The 16,481-nt window shown below is 34.9% G+C and overlaps 1 protein-coding gene across 2 annotated transcripts in view; it reads left to right on the top strand.

Moving 5' to 3' along the window:
• LSm-4 (COMM domain containing 5 Like Sm protein 4) overlaps positions 1 to 16,481 on the top strand; it is a 70,775-nt gene that overhangs the window by 15,863 nt on the left and 38,431 nt on the right. For both annotated transcript variants that reach the window (XM_090395045.1, XM_090395044.1), the window contains exons 3-4: positions 14,454 to 14,482; positions 14,577 to 14,627. In XM_090395045.1, coding sequence (XP_090251171.1) covers positions 14,454 to 14,482; positions 14,577 to 14,627 — 80 coding nt within the window. The remainder of the gene's footprint in view (positions 1 to 14,453; positions 14,483 to 14,576; positions 14,628 to 16,481) is intronic.

Genomic DNA, 16,481 nt, shown 5'->3' with positions numbered 1-16,481 from the left:
TCATGTATATAAGATTTGCTGATGACATAGCCCTTGTAGCAGAAAACAGAAGAATGTTAAAAACAATGCTAGAATTACTAAATAATAACCTTGAAATATATAAAATGAAAATCAACACAGATAAGACTAAAATCATTGTTACAGGGCAAAATCCCTATCAATACAGAGCATATAGACATCAGCGGGGAACAAATAAAACAAGTGAAAAGCTTTAAATATTTAGGAAGCCTAATAACAGAAGATGGCAGAACAAGAGAAGACATAAGATCAAGAATAAAAATGCAAAAGCCCAATTCTCTAAGATGAAAAGCATTTTAACAGGAAACCTCAACCTACAATTGAAAAAAAAATTAGTAAAGACATTGATATGGAGCATTGTACTGTATGGATGTGAAACCTGGATTCTAGGCAGAGAAGATGTAAGAAGATTGGAGGCTTTTGAAATGTGGTGCTGGCGTCGCATTAATAAAATAAAATGGACAGAAAAAAAATCAAACCAACAAGTCCTGAGAGAGATAAATGAAACAAGAACTCTAATAAAATCGATCAAAATTAGAAGGGATAGGTGGTTTGGACATATACTTCGACATGATGGACTTGTGAAAAGAATAACTGAAAGCAAAATAGAGGGGGAAAAGAAGAAGAGGCAGACCATGGAAAAGCTTTCTTGACCAAGTCAAAGCCAGCACGGGTTTGAGGAGTTACCAGGAGGTTAAGAAGAAAGCCAATGACAGAGCGGAATGGAGGAAATTGCTGCTGAGCTAACAGTCCCAAGACTGATGCAACTGATGATATGGTGTAATTGATTTACTCGGCTGAGTGACATATTTTGAAACAGATTAAATGACTATAAGATGAAAGTTAAAAAAATAGAAACACTATTTTAATTTAAATAAACTGCACAACTAGTTTTGTTTTCTTACATGACTTCTTTGGGTGCATAACATGAGGAAACTACCAACAAGCATTGCTAGAGAAAATCTGTACATTAAAGCGCTAACATATTAACATGTGAAACTGTTCTGTGTATTTCTTTATTGTTGGGCATGTGCATGCGCTCAAGGTCTCGTTGAACACCAAAGTTGGATAGCAGTGCATGACAATCTGAGAGATTACAGCTGAGGCCAGTGTTGAGATGTACTGGATGGAGGACGATTTCTTAAGATTCTACAATTCTTCTTTTCAGTTCATCATAGCATTGAAAGATATTTACGATTTGTCCCACATGACTGGAAGAATGATAGTTTTTTTGTCGTTAGCATCAGCAGAATTCAGGACATGGTTTGACAGAGTTCTGACTCTAGTTCTGCCATATGTGACATCTCTTTTATGTTCTTCTAGATGTAATTTAATGGATTTTTCAGTCTGGCCAAAATAAGGTATGTAGCAATTGCACCAAATATGGTAAATAATAAATTTAGTTTAATCCTTTATCCAAGTGTAAGCAAACAAAGTTTTTGCCTGAAGTATCTTCAGGACTAAGGCAACTCATGGTAAAGGTGGACCAAGCTCTCATCACTCCTTGTCTTAGTATCTCCCATAATGCAAAGCACATCTCCTTGCAGACATGTATAATGCTATGCATTATGGGAAGGGCCACTACCCAGACCGGTTTCGACCTTTATTGGAGGTCTTGTCAGTGGGAGCCAGACCCAGAGGTGGTGATACTAAGGTGGAAGCAATGGAGAAGTCATCTTTGCCTATACGAGTTCCCAAAAGGTGTCTCACCTTATTATTAAATTACTATGGATTTAGAGAAAGATGTTGCATTTTTTTTTTCCTGCTTGGTTAGACTATAATAAATTTAGTTTAATCCTTTATCCAAGTGTAAGCAAACAAATTTGTGCCTGAAAAAAAAAAAAAAACCCTTCCAACATCTTTCTCTAAGTCCAGAGTAATTTAATAATAAGGTGAGACACCTTTTGGCAACACATATAGGTAAAGATGACTTCTCCATTGCTTCTACCTTAGTATCACCACCTCTGGGTCTGGCTCCCACTGACCTCAATAAAGGTCAAAACTGGGCTGGGTAGTGACCCTTCCCTTAATGCATAGCATTATACATGTCCGCAAGGAGATGTGCTTTGCATTATGGGAGATACTAAGACAAGGAGTGATGAGAGCTTGCTTGGTCCATCTTTACCACGAGTTGCCTCAGTCCTGAAGATACTTCATGCAAAAACGTTGTTTGCTTACACTTGGATAAAGGATTAAACTAAATTTATTATAGTCTAACCAAGTGGGGGAAAAAACTTCCAAAGTTCCAAAGTATGGAAGTTTTTTTTTGATAAATGCCGGGATATTTCAGGTTGTTATGATTTTGCTTGGGTGTACTGAGCAAGGAATGGAGCTTAAATAGAGCAGTGAAAGAAGTCCAAATGTGATATTTTTTGAGAACTTTGGCGAAATGGAACCTGATATATGGTAGGGACATGTAGCCTTTTTCACTATTTCTATCTTCAATATTGTGAGGAAGTGAATAGTAGCTTATTAACTGTTTGTTTTGAATAACTATTTTGCTGAAAGGCTGTAGGAAGAAATTGAAGTTCTTTGTTATTATCATCTTCTTCACAAAGGAGGGAACGAGCATGTTTGCCTAGTGTAGAAATAATGCCAAGTTTTGGGACTGACTGTGCATGGAGATATCTGTTCGTGTGAGAGGGTTTCCTGTAAATAGAGATTTTTAATTTCTCAGACACACGAGTGAGTTTGACATCTAGGAACGGAAGAGAGCCTTCAGTCTCTTAATTCTACAGTAAATTGGATTTTGGGGTGTTGACTGTTGAGATGGTCTAGGAACTTCTTTAAAGAATCAGGTCCATGACTCCATATTATGTTATCTATATATCTTTTCCACAATTTAAGTTTCAATGGGAATGAAGAGATAGCTTCCCCTCAAAAGATTCCAGATATAAATTTGCCAGTATGGGAGATAAAGGATTGCCCATGGCTAAACCAAAGTTCTGTTTGTAAATAGTGTCCTTAAACTGGAAATAACCAGAATTAACACAATGGGTTAATAAAGACATTACTTTTTTTGATAATTTACCTTTTTAACAGAGTAAGAACTTCTTCTGTAATTTGTGAAGAGGGAAACAACATGAAAACTAGCCATAATATCTTCTTTTTGAATATTATTATTATCTTTTTTTTGACACTCGAAACAAAATCAACAGAATTTTTGAGGAAAGAGGAAGTCGAGCCAGTTATTGTAAACAAATCCAGTTACAACCTTTCGAATGTTGAAAAGAATATTCTTAATAAGGGCTTTAATTTCGTGATATCACCAAATTCCATTCCAAAGGAGCTGTTACTTGCTAAAATTGGAAAGGCTAACTCTTTCTTTCCTACTCAAGAAGCTAATTTATTCCATATGGAATCCATTTTTATTATCAACAATGTGAAACTCCCTATAGGCAATATCTCTTCAGCAGAACATCAAGCAGTAAAAAAAAAAAAAAACAGATATAATAATTCTACCTGTAGGTGGAGGTAATTCTACTGTCTTCCTGGATACTGAAGATTATAATAACAAAGTGTTCCAATTATTATGAACAGATACTCTATTCTTGACAGAGATCCTTCTTGTGAACTTCATAACCATACCAACAATCTTACAACTGCTACAGAGTTTTCTAGAAATATTCAATTGTCTCTTTGTTCACTTCATCAATGTTTGTTGGTGTCCTTTAATCCCTCAATTATATGGTTTACCAAAAATTCATACAGAAAATACTCCACTGAGACCAATTGTAGAAGGCATTGATTCACTTATAAACTCTCAAAGTATTTTAGCCAAATCCCTAAAATGCTTATTCGGCTGAACCTCCTCTTTCCTCAAAAATTCTGTTGATTTTGTTTAGTCTATAAAACCTACATATTCAAAAATAAGTTATTATGGCTAGTTTTGATGTCTTTTCCCTCTTCACAAATGTGCCTACAGAAGAAGTTCTTATTCTGTTAAAAGATAAATTATTAAAAAATTAATGTCTTTATTAACCCATTGTGTTAATTCTGATCATTTACAGTTTAAGGACACTATTTATAAACAGAACTTTGGTTTAGCCATGGACAATCCTTTATCTCCCATGCTGGCAAATTTATATTTGGAATCTTTTGAGGAAAAAGCTATCTCTTCATTCTCGTTGAAACCTAAATTGTGGAAAAGATATATAGATGACGTCTTCCTAAGAATTGTAGAATCTGATGAAATTGTCCTCTATTCAGTACATCTAATCCCAGCTGTAATCTCTCAAACTGTCATTGCGCTGCTTGCTATCCAACTTTGGCGTTCACGAGACCTTGAACGAGTGAACACACACAACAATGAAGACTTACACAGAATGGCTTCAAACGTTAATATGTTAATGTTTTAATGTATAGATTTTCTCTTCAATGTTTGTTGGTAGTTCTCTCATGCAATGTCATGAAGTTTCATCTTCTAAGAAGGTGAAACTAGTTGTGCAGTTTATTTAAATTAAAATGGTCTTTCTGTTTTTTTATTTCTCAGCTTAGTCATTTACTCTGTTTCAAAAAAAAAAAAAAAAATATATATATATATATATATTTGTAGCATAGGTTGGACATGGAGCATTTGGAATTAGGAGTAGCAGGACCAGTTTTCACAGAAACATTACATCTTTTTTGTTGCCTCAAATGAAACTTATTATTGCATTTATAGATATTAGTTTGTGGAAATGATGAATGTTATGGGATAAGCTATCTTACTTAGAACTCTGTGGACTAATACAATTGAGCACTTGCAGTAGAATTTTAATTGTATCAGAAATTTTTCTCCAAGTATCAAGGATATCTTTAGTATGGAATTCAAAATTAAACAAGGCACAAGTGTAATTAAAACTCAACAATAAGAACTTAGCCACATGTGAACAAAATAGAGTAACATGGTACAAACTTAATGCAATGAACACAAACATAAGTGTTCATTGTATTAAGTTTTATTTAAAACAGTGGAGTGCCAGTCATGTTGCTGAAGTATCACTGCAGAAACATAGGTTTGTTTTAGCACAAATTGGTGCACCATGCAAGATCTTGCTATTCTTAAGTTGGGTAATGGGTCCATTCCAGACTTTTGCCATTGTTGTTTCTGGTGGCTGTTCATACTGCTTTAGTGATCCCACATTGCATTCATTAATATTTTGTGCTAGTCGCGATATCTACAAAGTATCATTGATGCAGTTGCATAGTAAATCTGACTTTGCAGACCTTGTTCAGAAAAGGGTTAGGCTAATGGTTAGTTTTTCAAAGAAAAAAAGCTCTTAGACTTATGAAACATCACAAAAAAAAAAAACTTTTGGGGAGTCACACTTATGTTTAATGACAGTTTTAAGTTCTTGTATGTAAATCTTGTGGCAGTTCTTCATATTGCTGCTTATGCAGAAAATAGCATTGTTCATTAAAAGTAAGCCAAACAACTGGACCATCTTTTTTGAAGGTTATAACAAAATGGCTACTATGTTTGTCATTTCGTTTTAATCCTTACAGCAATTACAATTTGAATGCTTTCATGACAAGTGCTTCTTTTCAGTACACCATATGGTTCTTTGCAATATGTTCAAGCTATGACTACAAGCAACTCCCTCACATGCTACAGTTCACTGATTCTTGGCTAATCAGGACGCTTAAGGATGTATTTTGAACTGTAACACCAAGCATAAATTATTCTCCATTGTCGTGGTTCATTAACACAAACTCACATTTGATACGTCTCTGAATTTGCTTTTGGAGAGTAGATTTTTACAGAATGCTATCTCTCAAAGTGATTCATTTTTACTAAGACATTGGCTGAAAGGCATCATCTGGTGGAAATGCATAAACAACTGTTTCTTTATATAGTAGCGTTTCTAATAAAAATTTATTTTTACAACTTAAATATGTATACAGTAGGTCACATGTTATTCAGGTGGCTTGGTTGTTTCTTTACTCCATTCTGCTCTCTCAGCAGAACTACCTATGCAAAAATGAAAGTTTGGTGATAAATTAGTTAGAGAATAGAACTTAAAAATTTTTGCATCATCTGATCTCAGGAATTTCTGGTTCTTAGATCTTCCCAATATGTCTCACATAGAAAGCTACTTTTGAGCAAAATTTCAGTATCCTAGGGAAATGGGTATAAATATTTTGATCTGCCAACACCCACATTTTTAAGTCACTCTCACTTCAAGAGCTATGAATCTATTGCATATTTTAGTACCCAGTACTGAATATCCTGGAGCCTTTTTCTGTAAACCAAACATAGTACTTTTTCAAGTGACTTCAGGATTTCAGTAAATAGGTTGGTTGGTGGTTTTACACAAATTATGACTCTACACCCGTGTTATAAATAATTATTTTAACCCAACGTTTCGACCTTCATATTAAGGTCATCATCTGGAGTATATATATAGATACAAGCTAAATTACATTTCACACAGTATGCTGAAGAGACAATGATTTGATCAGTGGTTATTCTACTGACCTGACCTCTAGTGAAAATAAAATAAAATTACAATAAATAACTGAAATAAAATAAAACTACATTAAAGCTATATTCTATTTAAGACAACATCAGAGAAACATTCTTTCATATAGATAGTTTTGTTATAGTAAAAATGATGTTCTAATTTGACATGGCAATTGTTATATTAGATTTAGGATCCTGGATTATCTATGGTCCTATTTATAATTAACTATTAGGGAGAAAAGTTAAGTGGGTAGAATATGTGCCTTCCATATTCTTGGGATTTTTAGATCATCATTATGTTAAGATTAGGGTAATTGATAAGAATCTCACAGGCCTTTTTAAATTTATGTTCATACCATGTTTTGGTGTGATGTAAACAACATGTGCTTTTCCAGCTAATTCTATGTAATAAAGTGTTCAGGGCATGTCAGGAAGACCATCTTGACCATAGTTATTATATTTAATGTGTTATTTATGTTCCTTTTTTCTGATAGGAATTGTGCATCCTGTTTCCCCAATATAGGAAAATTACAGATGCAATGAATACAGTATACTCTAGGGTGAGCCAGTGGAGAGAGTGGATCCTTAGATGAGTTGTAAGTTCTTTAATTTTGTAGGAGGTTTAAAGGGCTTTAAGGTTGTATTTTTTGTTATATTCTGTTTATTTTGTCTGATATCCCTTTAATGTATGGAATGGTTATAGTTTTATTGTAGGTCTAGTTTATTTTTGTTTTTAAGTGAGGCTTGTACAGAATTTTGTTTATAGTATTTTGGCTGTAACAATTTTTTAGGAAGTTATTGTTGATAACTTTTAATTCATCTTTAAGTGCTTGTTTTCATTGGAGCAAATTTTCAAAGCCCTGTTTTTTAGTATATTAATGACCCCTAGTTTTTGTGTTGGGTGGTGGTAGGAGTTTATGCATATATTGGCTAGCATGTGTTAGTTTTTTGTAAACAGTGAAGGAAAGACTGCCAGAAGGAAGACGTGTGACACGTGTATCTAGAAACGGAAGTGTGTTCTGCTTTTCAATCTCAATTACGAATTGTATGCACTTGTGTTGTTTGTTTAGGTGGCTGAGGAAAGTGTCTAGTGTCTGGCAGCCATAAGGCCAGATAGTGAAAACATCATTAACGTATCTAAGCCAGACTTTGGGTTTTAAAGGAGAGGAATCTAGAGCACGTTGCTCAAAATGTTCCATGTAAAAGTTAGCAGTGGGGGCGGGGGGGGGGGGGGAGATAATAGTGAGCCCATGGCTGTGCCATCTTTTTGTAGGTAGAAAGCGTTTTACCACACAAAATAGCCAAAATGTAGTACATGCACAAGAGTGCTGTGATATCGGGAGGGAATTTCTCCTGTAATAGAAGGATTGTGTCATTGATTGGGACATTTGTGAAGAGGGCAGAGACTTCAAAACTGACTAATAAATCATCTTTTTCCAGTGTGATTTCTTAGATGTTTTTACAAAGTGTTGTGTATTTTTAATATAGCAGCATACTTTAGCTTGTATATATATATATATATATATATGTGTGTGTGTGTGTGTGTGGCATGCGTGCGTGCTCTAGATCAGTGATTTTCAACTTTTTCCATAATACAGCACACCTAGACTAATTATTAAAATTCTGCGGCACACTAAAAATATATTCTTTTAATTTTTTTGATCATCTGACAAAAAATAATGTTAATTTTGATTGTAATAAATTTAGTTTAATCCTTTATCCAAGTGTACGCGAACAAAGTTTGCTCCTGAAAATATCTTCAGGACTGCTGTGCATTAAGGGAAGGGACGCTACCCATATTGGCCCTTCCCTTAATGCATAGCAGTATACAATGAGATATGCTTTGCATTATGGAGATACTGAGACAAGGAGCGATGAGAGCTTGGTCCACCTTTGCTCAGAGTTGCCTGGTGTTGCACTACCTTAGTCCTGAAGATATTTTCAGGTGAAACTTTGTTTACTTACACTTGGATAAAGGATTAAACTAAATTTATTATAGTCTAACCAAGTGAAAAATAAACTTCCAAAAAAATTAATTTTGATTGATTTACACACACAAGAAGAGGGAAGACCAGTCACTAAATGAGACTTAATAAATAAATGCACAAATTACGACATTATTTCTTTCATTTAATTTGTTTTCATAAATCTCACGGTACACCTGAAGACCTCTCTCTCTCTCAGCACACCAGCTGAAAATCGCTGCTCTAGATCCTTCTTCTTCAACCTGTGGTTGGCGGAAATTTCCTGGCGGTCCGCCAAAAATTTCTTCATCTCTCAGAAACAATACCACGTATATCAAATTTTCTAACCTCTAAGCAGCAACAGATGTTGCATTAGCTAAAAAATTGTAATTTCATAACATTGGATTTAATAAATAAAATACTATCTACATTAGTTTATGTTTTTGTCTTAGTCATCAGACAGTCCGCGAAATATTTCTCCTATTTTCCCCGATCTGCAGGTGTAAAAAGGTTGAAGAACGCTGCTCTAGATGATGATATTAATATGAAGGTCAGAACGGGGTGCTTAAGGGTCAAAGCTGTATAACTGAGAGGAGACCTCCACATAGCCTTAAAGGAATGCGGAGAACCGACCAGGGCTTCTGACTTAATGTCCAATCCTCACCTTCTCGTGGTGCACCCTGTTGGGTATCTATTTGGATACTGAACGAACGAGAATGGGCTGGCAGTTTGGGATTTGGCCGACCAAATTGTATTCTTATTGGTTAAATCAAAATAAAAAATGATGGTACAACATGACAAAATTTCATGCCGGCTGGTGCGTCGCCCGGTTAAACAAGGCCCCCATTGTTTTCGCCAGGGAACCAGGGTGAACAGCGAAAAGTCAGCTACTGGAACAAATCTGAAAACAAACCCCAACTCAACATCACCATAGTTAAAGATCGGTACTATCAACGTAAGAAGCCTGAATGGCAAAGAAATTGAACTAGCTGAGGAATTAGGTAAGTACCAGATCGACATAATAGAGGTGACTGAAATAAAAAAGACCAAAACTGGTGAGATCTTTCTGAGCAATAAACAAAATGTTATATTCAGTAATGACAATCAAGGAAAAGGAGTAGCCATAGTATTCAACACAAAATACGAGGCTAATCTTCTTGAATGGCAGTCAGTCTCAAGTAGAGTAATGCGGGCAAATATGAGAATGGGGTACTGGACAATGAGACTTATTTGTGCCTATGGTCCCACAGAAGGTTCTACTAAGGTAGAAATGGAGGAAATTTTTGAGGCTTTAGAAAAAGCAACTGACACAATGAAAAATGAAAAGTTGGTCCTTGTTTGAGATCTAAATAGCAGAGTAGGAAATGATTGTGAGACATACAAAAATATTTTGGGAAAATTTGGAGAAAAGAGCAAAGCTAATAATAATGGCAAGTATCTGTTGGATTTCTGCTCAGGACATAGACTGGTTATTACTAACACCATGTTCCAACATAAAAATGTGCACAAATTCACATGGAGAGAAGAGGCTAGGAATAAGAAGAGTCTCATTGACTATGTTATTGTTGATAGTGATGTTTTCTCCCTGGTGCAGGACACCAGAGTGTACAGAGGATTTGAAATTGGAAGTGATCAGTATTTAGTCTTGAGCAGGATAAAATTGAATTTCATATTGAAAAGAATAACATGTAAGAAAGTTTTAAAGCGAATAAAAGTTGAGCAGCTCTCAGATGTGAACTGTAGACTTAAATACACAAATATTATCGAAGAAAAAATGAAACAGTTTGAGAACAGGAATCAAACCTTGGAGATTCAGTGGCAAACTCTGAAGAAGACATTGATTGATTCTGCCAGAGAGGCATGTGGTGAGGTTCTGTGCAAGGATAGAAAAATCAGAACTCCCTGGTGGACACAGGAAGTTAAAGAGGCAGTGAAGGAAAAGAAGAAAGCATATCAAAAGTTCCTGTCAAATAAGTCAGCTTGTGCTCTTAGAGAATATAGAGACAAATGCAAGAATGCTAAACACTGTGTAAAACTAGCTAAACAAAAGTCATGGGAGGACTTTGGCAAGAATATAGAAAATAAATATCAAGAAGGTGGCAAAATATTCTGGAGGTTGTTGAAGAAGCTTAGGAATGGAGGAAAGAGTGCTGTAAAAGGAATTAGAGATGATAAAGGTGACATGAAAACGGGAGAAAAAGATATCCTTGAAGTATGGAGTAATTACTTTGAAAAACTGCTAAATGAAACAAGCAGTGATGACAGCACAGTGGTAAAAAACACTGACCAGGCATTCAGTCAGGAATACATATCCATACTTGAAGTAGAAAAAGCCATCAAAGGCTTGAAATGTGGAAAGGCAGCAGGAGTAGATGATATTTGACCAGAAATGCTGAAGTATGGTGGTATAAGAGTCTTACAGTGGCTGCACTGCATAGTTCCGAAAGCCTGGACAGAGGGACGAATTCCCAATGATTGGAGTAGAGCTCTCATAGTACCCATATATAAAAAGGGAAATAAAACTGCATGTGAGAATTACAGAGGTATTTCCCCACTGAGTGTTCTGGCAAGATCTATGCAAGTATACTTGAGAAACGGTTGAGAAGAATTGTGGAAGAAAAGCTTGGTGAAGAACAAGCTGGATTCAGGCCAAATAGAGGCTGTCAGGATCAGATCTTCACTTTACGACAAATAGTCGAGAAAGCATGGGAATATAACAAAGATCTGTATTTAAGTTTTGTCGATTTGGAAAAGGCATATGACAAGGTGCCAAGAGAGAAGCTATTCAATACGCTGCAGTTATATGGTGTCAATGGGGCATTATATCAAGCAATACTTAGTCTTTATTTGAGTTGTAAGTCAGCAGTTAGAATTGAAGGAAGTACAGGAAGATGTTTTAATGTTAAATCTGGTGTGAGACAAGGATGTACATTATCCCCTCTGTTATTCATTATCTATATGGATCACATTATGAAGGAAAGTGGTATTAAACATGATATCAAAATTGGAGATGTTAATGTCAGCTCTTTGCTTTGTGCGGATGATGTTAGACTTCTAAATAAATCCGCTACAAGTCTGCAAGATTCTCTGACTAAATTGAATAGCTGTTGTAATAGATATGGTATGAAGGTCAGCAATAAAAAGACAAAGACAATGAAAATAGGCAGAATCATTGAAAATGTCAACTGTGTTGTGAATGGAGAACCTGTGGAACAAGTAAAACATTTCAGCTACTTAGGCACGATTTTTACTGAAGATGGTAAATTAAATATAGAAATAGACAACAGAATCAGCAAAGCTGGTATGGTGGGAAGTCAATTGAATAAATTCATATGGAATAAGAGAGAAATTAGAACACTAAATTAGCTGTATACAAGACAGTTTTCAAACCAGTTTTAACTTATGGATCTGAGAGCTGGGTCAGAAGTAAAACACTTGACCAAAGACTAGAGACCACAGATATGAGTCCTGAGAAAGATTATAAGCATGAACAGATGGCGTCAATGGCAATATCATATTAAAAATGAGGATATTAGGAAAGAACTTGACATTGTCAGCATCCAGGAATGCATTAGCAGAGCTAATATCAGGTGGTATGGTCACGTGAATAGAATGTGGTAAGGAAAGATTAGCAAAATAAGTGTTCTCTGCCAGGTTGGCAGCAAAACGACCCAGAGGAAGACCAAGATATGGGTGTATTGATACGGTACAAAGTGCCTTAGACGATAGAAATATAAGATCTGATAATGTTGGAGTCTTAACAAGTAACAGACTGATTTGGAGGAAAATTGTAGATAGGAAATTAATAATGATGTAATTTTTTTCATGTAGTACTATCATATCCTGTACACCCCTTGAGGGTACATGTCAGGAATTTGATGATGATGAGGTCAGAACATTGGGTAATTAAAATAATTATTTATAACATGATTGTAGAGTCCATAATTTGTGTAAAATGAATACTGATCACCGTGTAACACTAAAGGAAAGGTCTTATACTGGGTAATGAAAATCATCTACCATCAATAGATTTTCACAAACAGCTGTGCCATGAGGATTTATTATTATTATTATTATTACACTGGCATCTTTATGGTGTCAAGAATCATCACTAAACATGTGCACTGTCCTTCATGTGATACTTGTCATACTTCTTTTTTAACTCATTCATTGACTGGCAGCTTATTCCATTCATTCACTACTTTCCAATCAAAAATCTGCTCCTCATGCCTTTACTAACTGCACCCTTACACAATTTCCAGAGGTGATCACTTATTCTCATCTTTCTTGTCATGTATTAAAAAATTTTTTTGTGTATTAAACCTGTTTTTAAAAATCTCTTTAGTAACTTATGTTTCTACCATATAAGTTACTAAAGAAGCTATCAAAAAATTTTTGTAACCCATATATTTTCAATCTATCTTTGCTCATGGGAAGCATACCATAGATCTATCTTGGTCACTGTCTCTGGATCCTCTCCATATTCCCAAAGGAACCCAGGCCATCAAACCTATGCATAATAATCCAGATGTTATCATATAAGCCTTATAAAGAGGGATAATACTTATCCCTGATTTATTGTGTGTTGTTCAACACCCAAGTAATTCAATGTTATTTTGCATACTTTTTTTTTTTTTTGCAGTATGCTTTCTGAACTTTAACTTCCCATCCAGATCATCCTCAAAATCCATAGCCCAATTTTATGCATTCCAGTTTCATTGATCCAAAGTGCATGGTCTTATACTTTCTCAGTTCTAATGGGACAAAGTAGAGGATGTCAATTATATTTTGCATGCACTCAGCCTGTTTTAAATTAACCCTCTGGATCTTTGTCATTTATATTAACTATTGCCCTATCTAGTTTTATATCATCAGTAAACGCCTGGATATTTCCTCTAAAATCATTTCCTGTATCATTAATGTCCTACTATGCTTTCATGTCTGTCAGCCACTCTGTTATCCATATCACTGGCTTCATGTCCATTGCCATTTACTCCAGTTTATATAATAGTTCTATATACTATTCTGCCAAATGCCTTTGCAAGCTCAGCGGTATTATTATTATTATTATTATTATTTTTTGACACCTCCAGGGAGTCCAAAGACTCATTGAGGGAGAGTGTGCCAACAGCTTGGAACGATTAATCCCATCCAACTACTAACTGCGCCTCAAACTTGCTTAACTTTTTGCCTGAACCATTAGTAGCAGAGGCTCTACCAATCGACCAACCTTTGCTGGCTCCATGAGACGGAGCGCCCCCGACTGCGATGCAGTCGAAACATTGTTGAACCGAATGTGGTGACACGGCGTTCATTGCATTCAATGATTATCATCATGTAGCCATTTCTTTTATCCAACTCAAGTCTCGCTTTATTATAGAAAGTGAATAAATTATTAAGACATGACTTGCCCTTTACAGAGCCATACTGTCTTCCATAGAGTATTATAATCCTATCCACCCATTCTTTAATTCTGCTTTTTAACTTGCTTTTCTATTACCTTAACTGCCATGCTTGAGATACTGACTTGTCTGTAATTGACTAACCCAGTCTTGGAACTTCCTTCCAATTGCTTGGGATCTTACCACAGGGAAATTAAACAGCCTCTCAGTGGCGTACTCAGTTCTCTTGCACATTCTTGTAATACACACACACACACACACACACACACTATATCCCCCCTGCCAGAATCACAATAATCCCATTGCCTATTTGCATCTTCGATATCCTAAGTGCCTTCATCTGCCTCTGATTCCACATCAAATTCTGTCACTGCTATATTTTAATTTCTTTTTGATACTCTTGTAAAAAAAAAACAACAAAAAAAAAACATCATAAATATTAAATGCATTAAACAATGACTGTCTCACGATCCCAGTACATGTTATGCTGATAATCCAGATAAATTTTTACTTTTTCATCAGTAAAGTTTATGAAATAGATTCACAAAGTTCATCTATAAATTGCTAATTCTTAGCTTTAAGAATTGAAATTAAAACAGAAATAAACTTATTTAAATTTTTTAGGTATTTAAGGATGATCTTCGAGAACTTAAGTAAGTAATCTGCATTCCATCATTTCATATTTTGTTATGAATTATCATTAAAAGTCCATAAATGTCATTATTAAATTATTACTTGTAATTTCAGAATTTCAGAAGACTTTATTACAGATCTCAGTAGTGTGGTATATGGATCTCGGTAAGTTTCTGGCAAGAATTGCAGCTTTTTATGGTTATAGTATTGTATCAAGTAAATTCATTTACATATAACAGAAGTCTAGGTTTTATGTGAGTTATTTAGATTTACATTATGATATCTGTTAAAGAGCTTCTAGCTCTCAGCCAGTATCAGTGATCCCTTTATTTGGAAAGACCTTGGTTTGAATCCCATTTAAGACATGAAGAACATTTATTGGGGTTTACCAAGTGAAGGTGAGTTAGCACAGAGGTGGCAGGGTTTTCCTCCCAGAAACTCACTTTTCATCCTGCAAATCAGCTATAAGTACAAATGCAATTTACAGTGACTGCCGTTAATTCTATCTGCATTATCTGTTGCTACTAAGCAGGTTTCTAAGAAGCCACATTACTTGGCTGTGACATGCTATTCAGTTTAACTGAAAAAGAAAGATGAGATATCTTTTAAATGACTTAACAGAAGCATAAAATGATCTAAAATGAAATTTCAGTTGTTTCATTTATTTATTAGTCATTTTCTGGGCATGCCAAATAATATTGATAGCCCAACAGAATTAATAATTCATGAACATTCCCTGTTATAGACTTTCTTTCAAACTGATTGATTTGTCATTTCTCTGATTTGATCTCTCTGTGTCTTTTTTTTGCCATTTTAGCTTCCAACATTTTCTAGTGTATGTGCTCTTTTATGTTGATATTTTAGTTGTCTTGTTCCATATACATTTTTTTGACTGACTTCCCATTATATGCTTAATTATTCTGTTATCTGTTTTCATATTTGGCATGCAATCTTTTTGTTAAAAATTTGCTTAAATAGCTAAAATGTATGACTTGTTCTATAAATGCACTAATTAGACAGTTGTTTATTTGTTTGTTTTCATAGTTTGTGTTTTACCAATTTGTTACCAAATATGTTACGGCCATTAATTTAGACCCCTGAACACATAGCAGATTTATTTAAGAAGATAATATTGTTTGCATAAAGAATTAAGCTTAACATCTCTTTGAATAATACTTCTTTCAATAATGTAGTCTACTCTTTCCACAGCAAATTCCCATAACAAAAGTCCCATAGGCACAATGCTATTCTAAAGGAAAGTCACTGTTATGAACTGTCCACTAACTATTCCTGTGGTCCTTGCAAGTTTGTCATAGTGAGTGTTGACTGCAGATCATAAATAACAGTGGAGACAGTGTATAACCCTGCCTGATTGTTAACATTAAACCATTTTCCTTACATCCTGTAGTTCAATTTTCAGCTTAACTATTTCGTTTATCCCTATTTGTTTAGTGTTTTTCGAACAGTTTTTATGTGGCACCATGTTTAAGATCAGCAAAACTTATGGGTTTTTGGTATGCTCCCATAACTTTTGATGGTTTGTTGTAAGGTCAAAATCTATTCTTGGTATAAATTAAGATTGCTCTTCTCCAATTTTCTCGAACTATTTTTTTTAGCATTTTCTCGGGAATTACTTTCATAATTCTTTCTTGGAATGCTTAGCAGTAGAGTAAGAAAAGAGTAAAATAGATTTCATCTATTTTAATCTTTTCAACATTTGTTACTAATAGTTTTTCTGTCTGAAGTATTGATATATGTTCATGTTTGCATTCCACTTGAATATAATTTCTCAGAGGAATTACTTCTAACATCCAGAATATCTTTAAGTTTTTATGTCACCATTATGAATTTATGATTTCTTTTTATCATATATTGATATGATATTGTATTGGAGGCAAGGGGTGCTTAAGGATCAAAGCTATATAACTGAGAGGAGACCTCCACATAGCCTACAAAGGAATGCGGAGAACTGATCAGGGCTTCTGACCTAATGTCCAGTCCTCAGCTTCTCATGGTGCA

Source organism: Typopeltis vanoorti, chromosome 6, assembly GCF_054136105.1.
Source record: "Typopeltis vanoorti isolate ZY-2024b chromosome 6, IOZ_Tvanoo_1.0, whole genome shotgun sequence".
Lineage (NCBI taxonomy): Eukaryota > Metazoa > Arthropoda > Arachnida > Uropygi > Thelyphonidae > Typopeltis > Typopeltis vanoorti.
This window is presented reverse-complemented; position numbering and strand designations above follow the sequence as displayed.